The following is an 18,520-nucleotide window of genomic DNA, read 5'->3' on the forward strand; positions in this document are numbered from 1 at the left end:
GTCACACTGCTACATGAAGCTCCCAAACAAACAAGACACAATCACTGTGTACCTCAATAGAAGCAGGAAGACCCTGTGGTATGATTCTGAATTTGTTTCTTCCCAGACGAAGATAGGATAGGCTCATCAAAGGTTTGAAAGTTAAAGGACTGACATTGGCTTCACTGAGATTGTTCCCTTCCATTTCTAAGGTGACCAATCGATTTAAACCTTGAACACAATAAAATGGTTGATTTGTTAGGAGCATTAAACATCTTTGTTGTCAAAGGAACATTACAAACATTGAAGTTTCTTTCTTTGTAAACTCCTACCCTGCAAGCCTTTCACTCCAAGTACTTTACATAATCAAATGCTCAGTTCAGCCAAGACCTAATGCTGAGTTCATGATCCAAAGGAGAGGCCAGCGTATAAACAAATCCTTGAAATACTTGCTAATGAAAATATGAAAATACTTGCAAGAAACAGAAGTCAGAGTAGAAGGATGAGGGGGTGGAACAGGGAGGAAATTCAGCTGCAGAGAAGGAAGGGGACTGTTACAAGAGTTGGGGAGCCCCAGAAAAGCAGTGGTGCCAAGCAGGGACCTGGAATACTGGATAGAAAGGCAAAAGGTATCAGGTTGTGCAAGGTCATTGATAGCTTTTGCCAAGACAGCTGCTGAGCAGTGACAGGATGACTGGGGACAGATGGAAGTATCATGCAAGGAGGGGTTCCTTTTCCAGGACACAGTCAAAGAGCATTCTGCCTGGCACACCCTCAGCCTCTAACAAGGGAGTTAGAGTGGTAGGGCTGAGCACAAATTCCCATCGTAGTTATTCATTTGCTGGCAGAGGATGTAGCCAAGTGGATATATCAAAGAATGATCAAACATTCTCTACACATTCAGTTTGGGCTACCAAGGAATGCCTTTATACAAACAAGTTTTTCCTAAATTATTTATCCTGGCCTGGGGACTGGTATGATATAAATCAATTGGAAGCTGAAAGGAGAATGGACAGCTCAATGATGATGTGACCAGAGGCATTTGAGTTAGACATTTAGGGTGTAACATTGGAGTCTGTTGAGTGGCCAGGATTTCCAGAATAGGGAATGGGATGTTTTTATATTTGACTCAAAACATAGGCATTGCCTGAATGCTCTGTGTCCAATTTCCTGTGCTTAGATGTAGCAGAGACACAAGACCTAGTGTAAGCAAGAGCTAAAGATGGTCCCATGAAGACAGCCAGATACTAAACAATGACAAAGAAAAGGCAGTTTAGATGTAAGTGGTAATGGTATGGAGGTGTGATGGGGCCGAGCTCTCAAGAATGGAAAAAAGCAGATAGAAATGGGCTAAGTTCTTTCAACATGTACATAGTGAAAGCCCACCATGCATCCAAAAGTAGACTTCAGCATCCAAAGGCTGACAAGGGAGATTCTCAGAGGATTATGACAGATTGATCTGATGAGGCATTTAGGATTAGTGTAAGGGTAAGATAAGAAGTAGGAAGGTCAACCAGTAAATAAAGATCTTTGATTTTATGCCTCTATTTCTCTAATTCTCCCAATTGAAAATACTGGGGGAAGCTTTTGACAGTGTAGTGGGTATGTAGTACAACATGCCTGGTAGACTGGCTCCTTTTCTGGGACAAGTAACACTTTGCCTGAAAAATCCTTATCCTCTGAACAGAGAGTTTAGTTATCTAGAATCTTTAGTGTATTTCAATATATTCCAAAGTTGAATAGTCTAATATATTCCAACATTGAAGCTTTGAAATATGTAGAAGTTTGCCAGAAATACAAAAGTAGAAGTAGACCAACAGTCATTATGTGGTCTCACAAGCAAGTGAGAAACATTATGCCTGTCTTTGGGTGGGGGGAGGAATGGAATGTGGCAACTCATTGAAGCACATCCTTTGACCAGAATTCTGTGGTACCCATGCATTATCCACTAGATCTTCTGGGCACATGTATCTCATAGACACAGAAAGGCAAGGAGGTCAGAGCCACCCTCTGGAACAAGATGACCACTGACATTCATGCATACTGGGAAAGTATGAAAAACACATGAAAAACTAAAACTGTATGAAGGGAGCATGAGTTGTGGATGAGAGTATTGAACACCTAGAAATAGTGAGGGACACCCAGACTAGGATGCAGCACTATCTCCTCCTGTCTCTACACTCAGGAGGATCTCCTTGGCCCTAGGAACTAAACTGAGCTGTGTAGTATTTCATTCTGTATAAGTACCAACTACACCCACATGACATCCCAGTACGTATGAGATCTGATTGTTCCCCACATCTATGCACCGAACTCATCTCTATTTGTGATCTAACTGGATATCAGCAGCAACCACCAAAACATCAGCATGACAGAGAGGCAGGTCATATAGCAGTAGTATCATGGATTTTTAGTGGACATGTCAATGGTGAGCATTGAGACAAGGTTTTATTTCTATACTTCTCTTTATCAATGATGTCTTTGTCAATGACAGACCACATATAATATATGATATTGGTATGACCTATGACCCATATAAGCCCTATAGATAGAAAACTACCATCCAGAGCCCATAAATAGACTATACCATCCAGCTTTGTGACATTCATACAGTGACTAGACTAATGAAAGATGTGTTCCTCAGCACATGTCTGAGTGTGCTGTCATGGTGATGCATGGCTTTGTTAAAAATACTTGAAGACAAAAAAAAATACTTGAAGACATAGGTATTTGAAAAGATACTTTTAAAGTTTTGACAGAGATTAAAGTTTCATCAATGTAAATAGTGAAGTAACCTTAAAAGCATTATCAATTGCTCATTTGACAATACTGCCAAAGAAATGTCCGCACACTGTAAAAGAATGGTTTTAAGAACATATGTCATAAAACTAAATGTGAAATACCAAATAAGCTTTCTTCATCTAGAGCCTGAAGGTTGTTCTCATTGACTTTAAGCTCTTCTAATGTAGGTGGTAATCCTGATGGAATCTCTACTAAATTGTTCCCATCCAAATTCAGGCGTGTCAACTTCTTCAGAAGCTTTTAAAAAAAAAAGCAGATTTCAAAGTTACTTTTTTAGAAGTTACATTTTTAACTGTTCACAGATGCATAGTTGAGTATCTTATTGGAGGGCCCATTTGAAGCAGTTATTAGTCTCATTAACCTGTCCTTACTTGATCTTTTTCAGTAATTCCCATATTCTCATTCCCAGATTGATGGGAATACTTAAATAGATATTTACAGCAAACTAGAAAGATTGGTGAGGAGGGAATTCTCACAGCAGTGCTTGGGACTGCTTCTGGTTCTGTTCGTAGAGACAAACAACTCTTGGCTATATTCTCTGGACCCTTTGGAACCAGTAGTAACCTACGACTCTTGCATGTAAAGCATACACTCCAGCCCTTTGAGCTATCTGCTCAGTTCACACTTTCAATAAACTATAAAAATAATGGTTTTGAGGGGCCAGAGAGATAGCATGGAGGTCGGGTGTTTGCCTTGCATGTAGAAGGATGGTGGTTCAAATCCCGGCATCCCATATGGTCCCCTGAGCCTGCCAGGAGTGATTTCTGAGTGTAAAGCCAGGAGTAATCCCTGAGCACTGCCGGGTGTGACCCAAAAAACCAAAACAAAAAAAAAAATGGTTTTGAATTTGACTCACTCATATCATGACTTTGGTAAGCTCCTGACATCACTGGATTAATCTTTTTTGCTAGATCTTAAGGGTTCATCCTAGCAGTAGACACAAAGTTAGTAAAATCATTCAATAATCTGAATCATTTTATTCTAACAGTCAAGACAACAGTTTGAATTATTTTATTTTAGGATCACACTCAGCTGTACTCAGGGCTTACTCACTGCTCAGTACATAGGGACTACTCCTGGTATGTTGGGGGACCATACATGGTGGTAATCAGGATCAACTCAGGGCTGGCTATAAGCAAGGCAAGCACTTTACTTTTCTACCTCCTCTCCGGCCCTTGAATCTGGGTAAGGCTCAGTTTTCTATCCACTGTAAGTAGAGTCCTAGCGTATCAATTATTATAGAAATTCTTCAAAGCTAAATTTTTAAGTATCACAAGCCATATGATTCTGTTTTAGCTATCTGGAAAGTGCTTTGCCACATTTGTTGCATGCTCATTGACCAAAACTGGAAGGGTTTTAGTGAAGTGTAGGACAGTTTAGGGTTTTGTTTGTTTGTTTGGTTGGTTTTTGGGTGGCACCAGCAGCGCTCAGGAGTTACTCTTGGCTCTGCTCTCAGAAATCACTCTTCGCAGGCTTGGGGGGACCAGATAGGATGCTGGGAATCAGACCAGGGTCTGTCTTGTGTTGGCCACGTGCAAGGCAAATACCCTACCGCTATGCTATCGCTCTGGCCCCAATAGAACAGTTTAGTTAATCAGCACTCACAATCAGGTGCTTACAGTGTCTTCGTTTCTGATACAAAAATTCAGGAGTCCTTACTGATCTATAAATGTCAGCAGCATGAAACATGGGACTCCAGGTGTCTTATCAAAGTAAGACACAAGGTCTTTGGCCATCCCAGAATTCAAATATTGATTTGAATCTCAAATAGGATTTGAGATTAGAAGAGGTTTGAAATTTGTCCAAGGAGTTTGCAGGGGGCATTGTTTGACCTAAAGAGAGACAGTGAATCTTCCTTAGGGAGTCTTACAGACGCACAGATCTGTAAATGTGTGTTTACATTCAGAATCCTTTCTTCGTATTGCCTTGATTTCTCTAACTCTTTGCTTCCTCTCTTCTTTTTAGAAAATCTTGTTATTCAACCCTGAGTTTTCTTTTTTGTTTGTTTGGTTTTTTTTTTTTGGGGGGGGGGTCACACCCGGCAGCGCTAAGGGTTTACTCCTGGCTCTATGCTCAGAAATCGCACTTGGCAGGCTCAGGGGGACCATATGGGATGCCGGGTTCGAACCACCGTCCTTCTGCATGCAAGGCAAAGGCCTTACCTCCATGCTATCTCTCCGGCCCCAATCCTGAGTTTTCTAAGTTTTATTCTATGTTCTTTATCATCTTCTTTCTTTTCTTTTTTTCTCAACTAATGTTCCCCATGCAAATTTTCATCTTAGTCCTTCTTTTTCCCCAGAACCTTCTCATAAAGTTTCCTTTATCAAATTTTGTCCACCACTAGCCTCAAAATGTTACTAGTTTTTGGTAAGTTTTCTTTTTTCCCAAGAGTACCTCATGTACTAAGAGCTCATATGTTAACATGGTTTTAGCTCCTTGAGGAGAAACATCATCATAAATTCACATGTTAGTTTTTTATTGATGCTGTTAGTTCTCCACAAATGAAGCATAGCCAGCTGGAAAATATAAAGCACAGACTGTTTTCAGGAAGCCTTGAATAATAGTTATGAACATCAGAAAGGAAAGTTTCTTCATTTGGAAGAAAATTACCAGTTAAAACACTTTACTTTCCTCCCTTTTCTATCTCTATCTACTAGCAGTACAAATCAAAAGCCAGTTTACTCACAAGCAAGCATGTTTGTTTACCTTAAATGCTTTAGGACCAATGCTTGAAGAAGTGATACTATTTTTGCTCAGATCAAGCCTTTCCAAATTTGGTAATCCATTAAATGCTTCATCAGGAATGGAAGTGATGGAGTTGCCTGGACACAACAGCAAGTGTTTTAGGTATATGTTTATAAACTTGCTCATGTGTACATTTATGTACATGTACAAATACATTGATAGCCAAAGAGAACATTTTCTACAGAAGAAAGCAATACTCTAACAAAGACAGAAAAAATACTGTATGTGTAAATGCATGCTTAGAAAAATAACAAGACTGTTACTAGCCATCATGACGTTTTCACTCTGGAGACTTGTCGTGTACTGTACATCATAGTTTAGTGGAAGTGTTTTAAAACAGCGAGGATGGGGACCGGGAGAGATAGCACAGTGGCGTTTGCCTTGCAAGCAGCCGATCAGGACCAAAGGTGGTTGGTTCGAATCCCGGTGTCCCATATGGTCCCCCGTGCCTGCCAGGAGCTATTTCTGAGCAGACAGCCAGGAGTAACCCTGAGCATCGCCGGGTGTGGCCCAAAAAAACCAAAAAAAAAAAAAAAAAACAGCGAGGATGGTTTTCTATACACTCTGCAACGAAGATGTTTATCTGGGAAGTTATATAGAAACTGATGGGGGAGGGCTCCAATGCAGTGCTCAAAGGGCTTGTGGCTGCTCTTAGTGATTCTTGGCCAACCAGTTTATAGCTAATCTCAGCAGTGTAGAACTGTTCAGGCCAGGGATCAAACTCACATACCTGCACATACACTGATCCCTGAGCTATCTCCTTGGCCCTACGAACTGATTTTTATAGTTTTTATTTTCCCATTGACTTTTCCTTGACCCCTAGAAATGTGCTACTAATTTTATCCAAAAAATGTTGGGCCAATGACTAACTTTCCCTTAACATCACTGTTTGTTTTATTTTCTTTGCTTTGGGGCTATACCCAGTGGTGTTCGGGGGTTACTGCCAGATCAGGGCTTTCTCCCAGTCATTCAGATCCTGCAGTACTCAAGGTTGAACCTTTTCCTATGTACACTCAGCCCATTCACCTATCTCTCCAACCCAGTCATCTTTAAGTTAAATTCCTAAAATATTTCATTTCCTCCCTTATCTGCTGGTGTACTTTTATAGCTTCTTTCTATAAACATTCCTACACACTAGTAATTTGTAGGGCTTTGTTTTGACATTTAAGTACAGAAAATATTACATCCAGAAAATGAGTCTACCATAAATAAAGTAAGGTAAAAACCATATGTGACTGTCCTGTAGAACCATGAGAGTATTTCTGAGTAGGCTATTAATCTCATACAACTCAAGACTTCTTTTTTTTTTTTTTTTTGGTTTTTGGTTTTTGGGCCACACCCAGTGATGCTCAGGGGTTACTCCTGGCTATGCGCTCAGAAGTCGCTCCTGGCTTGGGGGACCATATGGGACACCGGGGGATCGAACCGCGGTCCGTCCAAGGCTAGCGCTGGCAAGGCAGGCACCTTACCTCTAGCGCCACCGCCGGGCCCCAACTCAAGACTTCTTATGACCAAATTTGTATGGCCCCAGGCTGCAGAACAGGAGAAGAATTTCTCAGGAGCTCATACAAATGAAGGAATGAAGATTACTGTCGGGAGGGCAATGAATACTGGTAATGGCAGTTGACTGGCTCTACTGAACAAGCATCAGACCTTATATACCGAGTATTTATTTATATGATTGTTCATTTCTGTGATTTTACCTGAGATTGGTCTAAAACTGCATTCTGATTCTCACCTTAGAATCTTTCAGATATTTCCAATATGAGCTTTGTCGACCAGACAAACATCACTCTTCTTCATTCTCCCTGCGAGACAAATTTATTCTCTCTCTCTCTCTCTCTCTCTCTCTCTCTCTCTCTCTCTCTCTCTCTCTCTCTCTCTCTCTCTCTCACACACACACACACACACACACACACACACACACCACTCAGAAGCAAAATGACTAAAATGAGGAGCAATGAAGTGATGGGAACTTGACACTGCTGACAGAAACATAAAATCACTTAGGAAACTGCTTGGTACATTTTTTTTTACAAAGTTAAATAGGTTCTTATTGTATCTCTCAGTACTGTAGGAAATATAAAATGTGGATCCATACAAATAACATTATATGGGTATTTTAAAAAAAATGTGTGTATAATCATTCTGAACTGGACATTACAGATTCCTTCAAGGGATAACTACTTAGCCTGATGGCTTCACAAACATCTTTGAGTAAAAGAAACCTAGCTAAAAAGTTTAGACAACATCCTACAACTTCTGGAAATGCCAAAACTGTAGAGACAGAAAATCTTAGTGACATTGGGTATAATAAAAGGAGGGGCAAGAAGGGATCTGCGGAGAGGGAAACTGATTAGGATGGGATAGTAGTCTCATGACTATGCATTTGTCAGCCTAAAGAGTAGCATGCTAGGGCCCGGAGAGATAGCACAACGGTGTTTGCCTTGCAAGCAGCCGATCCAGGACCAAAGGTGGTTGGTTTGAATCCCGGTGTCCCATATGGTCCCCCGTGCCTGCCAGGAGCTATTTCTGAGCAGACAGCCAGGAGTAAGCCCTGAGCACCGCCGGGTGTGGCCCAAAAACCAAAAAAAAAAAAAAGAGTAGCATGCTAGGGGCAGAGAGATAGCATGGAGGTAAAGCATTTGCCTTGCATGTAGAAGGTGGGTGGTTCAAATCCTGGCATCCCATATGGTCCCCTGAGCCTTCTAGGAGTGATTTCTAAGCATAGAGCCAGGAATAACCCCTTAGCACTGCCAGGTGTGACTCCCCACCAAAAAAAAAAAAAAAAAAGAATAGCATGCTAAAAGGGAAAACAGAAAACAAACAAACAAACAAACAAAAAGAATAGCATGCTAACTGTTGATTTTACTTATTTTATTTTTATTTTTTGGAGTCACACCTGAAGATGCTCAGGGGTTACTCCTGGCAGGCATGGGTACCATGTGGGATGCCAGGATTCAAACCACCATCAGTCCTGGCTCAGCTGCGTGCAAGGCAAACACACTACTGCTGTGTTATCTCTCCAGCCCCATGATTTTACTCTTTATGGAAAATTGTCTTGTTTTTGTTTTTTATTTTGGGCCACACCTAATGACACCCAGGGGTTACTCCTGACTATGCACTCAGAAATTGCTCCTGGCTTGAGGGTCCATATGGGACACCGGAGAATCTAACCACGGTTCATCCTAGACTAGCAGATGCCTTACTGCTTGTACTACCATTCCGGCCCCAAGAAAACTACCTTTTAAGAAGAAAGTCAATGAGAAATTGTGACTTGGTTTGGAGGAGTTTGTTTTATACCTAACTATTATATAGTAAACTATTTTCTGCAAAGTATTTTGATTGTGGAACTCGTCTGTTTGGGATCAGTTTATATCAGCATTTGAAAAGCAATAAGACTTACTAAAGGGCCAGAGAGATAGCATGGAGGTAAGGCGTTTGCCTTTCATGCAGGAGGTCATCAGTTCGAATCCCGGAGTCCCATATGGTCCCCCGTGCTTGCCAGGAGCAATTTCTGAGCCTGGAGCCAGGAATAACCCCTGAGCACTGCCGGGTGTGACCCAAAAACCACAAAAAAAAAAAAAAAAAAGACTTACTAAAAAGGGGCCGGGCGGTGGCTCTAAAGGTAAGGTGCCTGCCTTGCCTGCGCTAGCCTTGGACGGACCGCGGTTCGATCCCCCGGTGTCCCATATGGTCCCCCGAGCCAGGAGCAACTTCTGAGCACATAGCCAGGAGTAAACCCTGAGCGTTACCGGGGTGTGGCCCAAAAACCAAAAAAAAAAAAAAAAGACTTACTAAAAAGAGATAAAATAGGGGCTGGATAGCACAGCAGATAGGGTGTTTGCCTTGCATGTGGCTGATCTGGATTTGATATCCAGCATTTCTTATGGTCCCTGAGCCCACCAGGAGTAATTTCTGAGTGCAGTTAGGAGTAACCCCTGAGGGCCCGGAGAGATAGCACAGGTGTTTGCCTTGCAAGCAGCCGACCCAGGACCTAAGGTGGTTGGTTTGAATCCCCATGACCCATATGGTCCCTCATGCCTGCCAGGAGCTAGTTCTGAGCAGATAGCCAGGAGTAACCCCTGAGCACCTCCAGGTGTGGCCCAAAAAACAAAAAAAAAGGGGGGGGGAGTAACCCCTGAGCACCTAACTCAGGTGTTAGGTGTGGCCCAAGAAAACAAAAGATAAAGCAGATTTAACATCTCTTACCAATGAGTTCCAAGCTTGTTATCTCTGGTGCTGTCAGCGGTGGTATCCCTGTGAGGTCTACACTGATACAGCTGATGGTCTTGTAAGACAATGCACACTTGCTAGGCACAGGTGGTGAGCCTCTGGGATGAGCAGGGGTGGGGAGCCTTGAGGGCATCCTGAAGACATCACCTCTAATAACCTCCTCATCTTCAGGCTCCTCTACCTCTTCTTCCTCCTCTACCTCATCTTCAAACTCATCATCCTCCGTGGCTGAGTCACTGTGCTGATCGACTTGGTGCCCCTCTCCTCCAGGCCTCTGTATGCTTCCTTCTCTGCTCTGTGCCACATTGGAAAGTATCCCTTCAGCATCAAGTTCAAGAGTGTTCTTCTTTTCCTCCCCATCTTCTTTTATTTCTTTTTCATCCACCTCAGATTGAAGTTTCTCTTTTCTCAATCCTTGGTCCATTTTTACCCGAGGAGATAGTAGATGCTTATGAAGTAAATGGGTAGGTTGTCTTTGTTCTGAAGAATCACCAGAAAATTCAGTTCTATCATTGAATGCTATGTCATTCGAATAGCAAATAGAAGATGAATAGCCATGCACAGATGAAACAGAGGAGGGGATAAGTTATGTTATTAATGAAAGGAAAAATCATAGTGAAATTTTGATTGGTTAATATTATTCTCTCCAAGTTTTTTATTGTAACTTAAACATGAAATGCATCTTGAAACTCTTATTTGAATAATTTTAATAGTTTGGTCTTACCCCCACACACACACACACACACACGCACACACACATACACACATAGTGCTGAGGGGTCTGGGGACCACCCCTTGCAGTACTTGACTAGCAGGATGAGCAGTTCAGTGCTCAGACTCTGGTGCTTCGGTCACCAGGAGCAACCCAGTGGTGCTCAGGGGCTTCCAGGGTACACTGGGAAAGGCCTCGTAGGTTATGTGATGCCAGGGATCTAACCTAGCCTGGGCACCTCACATGTGCTTTTACCACTCTACAATCTCCTGGCCCCTATCATTTTTTTTGTGACTGTTTTTATGCAATTTTTGTTTTGACTGTGGGTTTGTTATTTATTTTTACTTACTGTCTATACTCAAGAAAGGCCAACTTGATCTATATTATGAAATTCTGCTTTAATAGTTAGAAGAGCTAGAATTAAATATGTTGGCTCATTCTTGCCCTCTGAGAAGGGAAAAGAGGGCTGGCTCTCCATGAAATGTAGGGAATCACTTGACAGATTTGTTGGAGTAACTGGTTCTTACTTAATTCAGGATACTGTATATACTCTAGTATAAGCCTAGTTTTTCCCGGCACAAAATTTGCAACATGATACAAAATGACAAGTAGCCCTGTGTGAGGCTGGTATAATCTGATGCAGAACCTTTACAGTAGATAATTAATTTGTTTGGTTGGTTGTGGGTTTTTTGGTTTGTTTGTTTGTTTTGCTTTTTGGGCCACACCTCGTGATGTTCAGGGGTTACTCCTGGCTATGCACTCAGAAATCACTCCTGGCTTGGGGGACCATATGGGACACCAGGAATTGAACCCCGGTCCATCCTGGATCAGCCGTGTGCAAGGCAAATGCCCTACCACTGTGCTATCACTCTGGTTCCAGTTAATTTATTATTAATAATACAAGAATTGGTAGAATTAGGACATAAAATAAGGTGAAACAGGCATAATTTTGTTTGTTTGTTTTGTTTTGGTTTTGGGGCCACACCCGGCGTTGCTCAGGAGTTACTCCTGGCTGTCTGCTCAGAAACAGCTCCTGGCAGGCACGGGGGACCATATGGGACACCAGGATTTGAACCAACCACCTTTGGTCTTGGATCAGCTGCTTGCAAGGCAAACGCCGCTGTGCTATCTCTCCAGGCCCAGGCATAAATATTTTATGGTGGTGATTTTATTATTAGCATCAAAAATATATTTTTTAGTTCTGTTGGCCTGAGAGCATCCTCTGGAATTCTGAATTATAAGACTTTTTTTTTTTGGAGGAAAGGAGCACCCTTGGCACTGCTCAGGGATTACTTCTGGGTCTACATTCAGAATTACTCCTGACAGGCTTGGGATCATATGGGATGCTGAGGATCAAAACTGGGTCAGCCATATGCAAGGAAAGCCCCCTATTTACTGTGCTATTGCTCTGACCCCAATAAAACTTCTTTATTCCCCTCTTGAATTCTCTACTTAAGGGGCTGGAGAGATAACATGGAGGTAAGGCATTTGCCTTGCATGCAGAAGGACAGTGGCTCGAATCCCGGCATCCCACATGGTTCCCAAGCCTGCCAGGAGCAATTTCTGAGCATAAAGCCAGGAGTGACCCCTGAGCGCTGCTGGGTGGGACCCAAAAAACAAAAACAAAACAAAACAAAATTCTCTACTTAAATTGTTCTATGACACGAGATTTACTCCAGGAGATATCTTGGACTGCTTTATAGAAGTTTGAACATAGACTTTTGTGCAAGAGTATTTTTTAATGATTTCATGGCAATGAAAACATTATGAGATAGGAGAAAGTCCATCTGCATTTGTATTTAGCTGTTACTGTGTTTGGCAGAACTTGAGAAAGATGTGACAAGGACATACAGGCCTGAGTGCACCTCTGAGCTTTCAGCGCACAGATTTCTTTTCATTAAAATTCACCATTTTATTTATTTAAAACTGTACATAAATAAGCACCCAAAAAGAACTTGATAAATAAAATTATTTGAGGGAATTACTTGATTTTTAAAAATCAGTATGTATCATACAGTCTGAGTTTGTTTTGAGGGGTGTTTTTTCTTTAATATCTGGAAGAACGTGCAAAAGTAGTATAGGAAAAAATTAGTAAAAGGAAACAGACTATCATATTGAAACATTTAAAACCCTGCCTGTATATCAATGTTTGTTTTTCCAAAATAACCACAGCATTCCAAGGCCATTCCCCAAGTCCCTTGAAAAACATCTGAGAAAGTCTGGATCTTAGTGTTTTTCTCTCAAGGAGTCAGTTTTAAGAAACACTTCTATTCTCTAATGTCTTTAAAAGGCTGGTCATAACATAAACAAAAATACAGTACCTAATTCTGAACTTCTCCCTGCTGGAAGGAAGATTTTGTATATTTTGTGTTCATTCTCCTACCTGAGACCCTTTGCTATATGGGGTTTGGGGATAGGTGAGGGACCAGTGAGCAGCCACTGAACCCATTAACAACCCTCCAGTGTACCCCATGTTTCACAGAAAAACAGACTTTGAAGTAATGGCCAGATACAGTGAGAGAGGGCTGTGCTCTACTGAAATGAAAACATTTCCTTCTTCAATTACCAAATGGTCTTCATCTTTGTTTGGAACGATGATGGTGCCTGCACTAAGCTGGACTGAGGAAACTGGTACACAACAGAAGTTCAGCAGAACTCATGATGCCAACACAAGTTGTTTGGGCCTGTTCTGCCTTAAGAGATGGGAATTAGATATCGAAGGTGACCTGACCTATCTCACTGATAATAAATGCTAAACTATGGCCTTCCGTTTCTGACTCCTGTCATATACGTGGCCACATAATTTATATGTTTACCAGCACTGTGTCATTGTTTTAATTTCCCCGGTCACCTGCTTACCACCACTGAAAGCTAAGGTAGTATCACATAAAACAGATACTTGTTCAGTGTAAACATCACATAATGTTTTGGCAAATCCACATACCAGTATGAGAGCAGACAGGGCAACATTCTCCTTCAGGGGTGTCTGTCTGGAGGCATCTGAGAGAGGGGCATGTGATTTCATCACAAAGCACCTTTCCATTTGAGCAGAGGCAGGTGATGCAGGGCTCAGGGGACCAGACAGCCCTATTGTACATGATCATGCCTTTCACCGCACAGTGCCCTTGTTTGCCTGCAAGAGAACATTCATACATTGACAGTTCTTAGGTGGTAATGAGAAATTGTCAATGGCAGTAAAACCTGACATTAATGAACAAAAATACACAAGAACTTTGTTCTAGAGGCAGGACGATAAGTCAGAGGATAGGGGCATGCCTTGCATGTAGCTAGCCTGGATCTGATCAATCACCAGCACCTCATATGGTCTCCTGAATTCACCAGGATTAATCCCTAAGTGCAAAACCAGTAGTAAGCCCACACTGCTGAATGTGACCCCAAAGAAAGCAACAGCAATAAAAATAAGAATGGCATTCTACATTCAAATGTAGAACTGTCCTGTAGCTATAAGCCCCAGAGCACACTCTCAGCCCACACTTGGACCTTCTAGTATCTTGACTCTGGAATTGCTCTTTCTTCCTCTCTCTGTTTGGGCTAATCATGTTCACAGCAAGTGACCCCTAGATCTGTAGTTTCTTGATCAAATTGTGGATCCAGCACAAGTACACTGGGACTCTGCTCTGCAGTTACTCAGTGACTGTAAATGAGGTTTGTAAGATCAGATCCCAAGATGTAGATGTCACTGATGAGGTCAGAGGGCTGGATGTAGAAGTCACTGGTGAAGTTGAATCTCAGTGAGTAAAGCACTCACAAAGAAGCATCCCCCAGTCATTTTGGTGGGAAATGTGGGTATTGTAGATGGGAAATGAATATTAATATTAGGGAAGAGTAAGGTGTGGACTGTCAGCCAAATGGTAGGATGTGAGAAGGGATTAAAACAGGGTGTGTGTTTCTGTGTTTAGAGAAGACTGGATAAGGGGATTAGGGAAAGTAGGCAGCACAGACTTTGAATTTTTATGTTATTGAAATGGAGTCACGTCACGGGGCCAGAGAGATAGCATGGAGGTAAGGTGTTTGCCTTGCATGCAGGTCAGTGGGTTGCATCCCGGCATCCCATATGGTCCCCCAAGCCTGCCAGGAGCGATTTCTGAGCTTAGAGCCAAGAGTAATCCCGGAGCACTGTCGGGTGTAACCCAAAAACCAAAAAATAAATAAAAAAGAAGTGGATTCACATCCACAATATTCACTCGTGTGTGTGTGTGTGTGTGTGTGTGTGTGTGTGTGTGTGTGTGTGTGTGTGTTGGTTTTGGGGCCACACCTGGTGGACCTGGGGTTACTCCTGTTCTTCATTCAGGAATCAAATCCTGGTGAGCTCAAGGGACCTCTGGAGTTCCAGGGATTAAGCCCAGATCAGCCATGTGTAAGGCCAATTCTCTATCTACTTAGTGTTGCTCTGCCCCCCCCCCCCAATAGTCACTCTTTTAAAGAACACAGTGCAGTAGTGTTAGTCTATATGGGTATTTTGTTTCTGTCTTGTTTGGCATAGTTGATGCAGTATGTCTGTGCTTTGAGCCACCCCTGGTGCTCAAGAGGCTATAAATTGGTGCCAGGAATTTAAACCAGAATCACTGTAGCTGCAACCCCTCTATACTCATTTATCCTTATACGGGGTATTAGCTATATAGCTGAGTATATCAGTTAAGTAGGCTATTAGACAACAGATCTGATTATAGAAAGAGATATTTCCTTAAAATCCTGGTGTCGTTTCCTATCTCTTCTCTAGCTAATGAGTCAGTCCCCATACCCATTTGACCACCCTCAAACAAACTCTCTCATGTTTATCCCTTTCCTACTATCTCAGCCCAGTTCAGGCTCCACATATCTCTCTTCTAGCTAGCTGTTCAGGACAATAAGCCCTCCACCCAATTTCCCTGGGGGGGAAATGAACAGTACAGCAGGTGAGGCTTGACTTGCATGGAGCTAACCTTGGGTGTCAATCCCCAGCAATATATAGTTCAATCCTAGGCAGTACCATAAACTAGCCTTCAGTACTGCCAGTGTGGCCCCAAAACAAACAGACAAAAAGACAAAATGAGTTCTTTCTTGATTCCTTTCTCTTAACAAAATTCCAATGGTGGAGCTGAAAAGATAGCACAGCAAATAGGGTGTTTGCCTTGCACACAGCTGACCTAGGTTCAGTCCCTGGTATTCCATATGATTCTCCAAGCCTGCCAGAAATAATTTCTGAGTGCAGAACCAGGAATAATCTCTGAGCACTGTCAGGTGTAGCCCCCAAACAAAAAAATTTCAATGGCAATTTTTTTTGGTGGAACCAGAAAGATTGATCCTCAATTTTATTTGGAATTATGGCTGAACAGTATAGAGAAAATAAAACTTTTGCCTTACACATGGCCAACCCAGGTTTGATCCATGTCATTCCTCTGTAGTTCCCCAAGCAGAACCAGGAATAAGCCCTAACTAATCATTGCCTCAACCCAAATAATTTCATTTGGAATTGTACATTACTCAAAATAGCTCCAAAACAGTCTCTGGAGGACAGACACACACACACACACACACACACACACACACACACACACACCATTTCAAAACTTATTACAGAACTATAATAATTGGCTTATGCCAGTGTGATACTAGCATAAGAGTAAAGATATAGACCAAGAGAATAATGACAGTCCAGAAATAAATACATGTAATAATAACCATTTGATTTTTTTAAAAGGCACCAAGATGATTAAAAGGGTTAAAAATCTCTCCTACGTAAGGTGCCTGCCTTGCCTGCGCTATCCTTGGACGGACCGCGGTTCGATCCCCCGGCGTCCCATATGGTCCCCCAAGCCAGGAGCGACTTCTGAGCGCATAGCCAGGAGTAACCCCTGAGCATCACCGGGTGTGGCCCAAAAACAAAAACAAACAAACAAACAAAAAAAATCTCTCCTACAGGGGCCAGAGAGATAGCATGGAGGTAGAGTGTTTGCCTTGCATGCAGAAGGACAGTGGTTCAATCCCTGCATCCCATATGGTCCCCGAGCCTGCCAGAGGTGATTTCTGAGTGTAGAGCAGGAGTAACCCCTGAGCGCTGCTGGATGTGACCCAAAAGCCAAAAAGAAAAAAAATGTCTCCTACAGTTGACATTAGGATAACTAATATCTACATTAGATATTAGTAGTATCTCATACTAAATATAAAACTTTATTTCAAAGGCTGAAATGATAGCACAGTGGGTAGGGTGTTTGACATCTATGTAGTCAACCCAGGTTTGATCCCCTGTATTCCATATATATTGTCCCCAGAGCCTGCCAAAAGTAATTTCTGAGTGCAGATCCAGGAATAACCACTGAGCACTGTCAAGTGTGCCCCCCCCAAAAAAAAAAAAAAACAAAAAAAAAAAGTTTCAAATGGGCAGAAATATCCATAACTTTGTATTAGTAATGTGTTGTTTAATATGATTTTAGAAATAAAGGTAACAAACAAAAATACACATTAAATAGGGCTTAATCAGAATTAAAAATTTGCTTTATCAAAGGGCCAGGAGACAATAGAATGGTATAGACTTATGTGTAGCTTGGTCCCTTAAGCATCAATAGGTACAGTTCTGAAGTCCCCTGACCACCACCAGCCATTATCTAGGAATCCTCCAGCACCGCCGGGTTGGTTCTGGTGGTCCAGCCCCACAGGGCCTCTACAACAACACATCCTAAGGCCCTTGCAAAGAACTGCCAGCTATGTTGACCAGGAATCACCTGAGCACCATTTGGGAGCCCACCCAAAATAAAGGACATTGCCAAGAAAGTGAAAGGACAACATAGACAATGGAAGAAAATATTTATAATTCATAGCTGATAAGAATCTATGGTCTCATATATGGATTTTAAGAAAAATGAAAGACATTCTTGCAATAATAATTTTCAGACACAAAAGAGAGAAGGGCTGGAAGTTACAGCTTACCACAAACAGGGATGAGTTTAGTTAGAGAAATAACTACATTGTGAACTAATCTAACAATGAGAATGCATGAGGGAAATAGAAAGCCTGTCTAGAGTATAGGCAGGGGTTGGGTGGGGAGGAGGGAGATTTAGGACATTGGTGATGGGAATGCTGTACTGGTGATGGGTGGTCTTTACATGACTGAAACCCAAACACAATCATATATGTAATCAAGGTGTTTAAATAAAATATATATATTAAAAAAAATGGAGCCGGAGAGATAGCACAACGGTGTTTGCCTTGCAAGCAGCTGATCCAGGACCTAAGGTGGTTGGTTCAAATCCCGGTGTCTCAAATGATCCCCCGTGCCTGCCAGGAGCTATTTCTGAACAGATAGCCAGGAGTAACCCCTGAGCACCGCCAGGTGTGGCCCAAAAACCAAGAAAAAAAAATGTTATTCTGTTAACTAACTTTGTAACCATAGCTCCAGCCCTCTAATTTATATATACCTACATTTCAAAAAATTATGTGAATTGTGTATCACATTTCAAATATTTAATCAGATAATAACAAATAAAGAATTACCATAGTAGATGTGAATATGGTATGATATAATATGATACTGTTATATAATAAAATATTTTCATTCCACTTAAAAAAAAAAAGAATCTATTTTCCAGAACATGCATCAAGAACTAAAACTCAACAAGAGGGCTGGAGTGATCATTCAATGGACTGTGAGCTTGCCTTGCAAGCAGCTGATCTGGGTTCAATCCTCATATGTTCCCCTGAATCAACTAGGAATAATTTCTGAGCCTAGAGCTAGGAGTAACCCATGAGCACTCAGAGTGTAACCCAAAAAACAAACTAAAAAAAAAAACAAAAAACAGTTCAACAAACAAACAAAGAAAGCCCTCAACAAACCAACTTAAAAATGAAATGAATGGGGGCCAGAGCAGTGATGCAAGCGGTAGGCCATTTGCCTTGCATACGCTAACCTAGGACGGACTGCAGTTTGATGCCCTGGCATCCCATATGGTCCCCCAAGCCAGGAGCAATTTCTGAGCGCATAGCTAGGAGTAACCGCTGAACGTCACCGGGTGTAGCCCAAAAAACAAAAAGGAAGGAAGGAAGGAAAGG

General features: G+C 41.9%; 2 protein-coding genes across 2 annotated transcripts in view; one reads left to right on the top strand and one right to left on the bottom strand.

Annotated features, from left to right (window-relative positions):
- Positions 1 to 18,520, top strand: part of CENPP (centromere protein P) — a 250,947-nt gene that overhangs the window by 171,236 nt on the left and 61,191 nt on the right. The gene's annotated exons all lie outside the window — the stretch shown is intronic.
- ECM2 (extracellular matrix protein 2) overlaps positions 1 to 18,520 on the bottom strand; it is a 51,066-nt gene that overhangs the window by 11,177 nt on the left and 21,369 nt on the right. The window contains exons 3-7 of the mRNA XM_049770050.1: positions 13,419 to 13,607; positions 9,739 to 10,242; positions 5,488 to 5,603; positions 2,883 to 3,018; positions 53 to 210 (exon numbers count right to left, since the gene is read on the bottom strand). Of these exons, the coding sequence (XP_049626007.1) occupies positions 53 to 210; positions 2,883 to 3,018; positions 5,488 to 5,603; positions 9,739 to 10,242; positions 13,419 to 13,607 (1,103 nt within the window). The remainder of the gene's footprint in view (positions 1 to 52; positions 211 to 2,882; positions 3,019 to 5,487; positions 5,604 to 9,738; positions 10,243 to 13,418; positions 13,608 to 18,520) is intronic.

This window comes from Suncus etruscus, chromosome 3, assembly GCF_024139225.1.
Source record: "Suncus etruscus isolate mSunEtr1 chromosome 3, mSunEtr1.pri.cur, whole genome shotgun sequence".
Lineage (NCBI taxonomy): Eukaryota > Metazoa > Chordata > Mammalia > Eulipotyphla > Soricidae > Suncus > Suncus etruscus.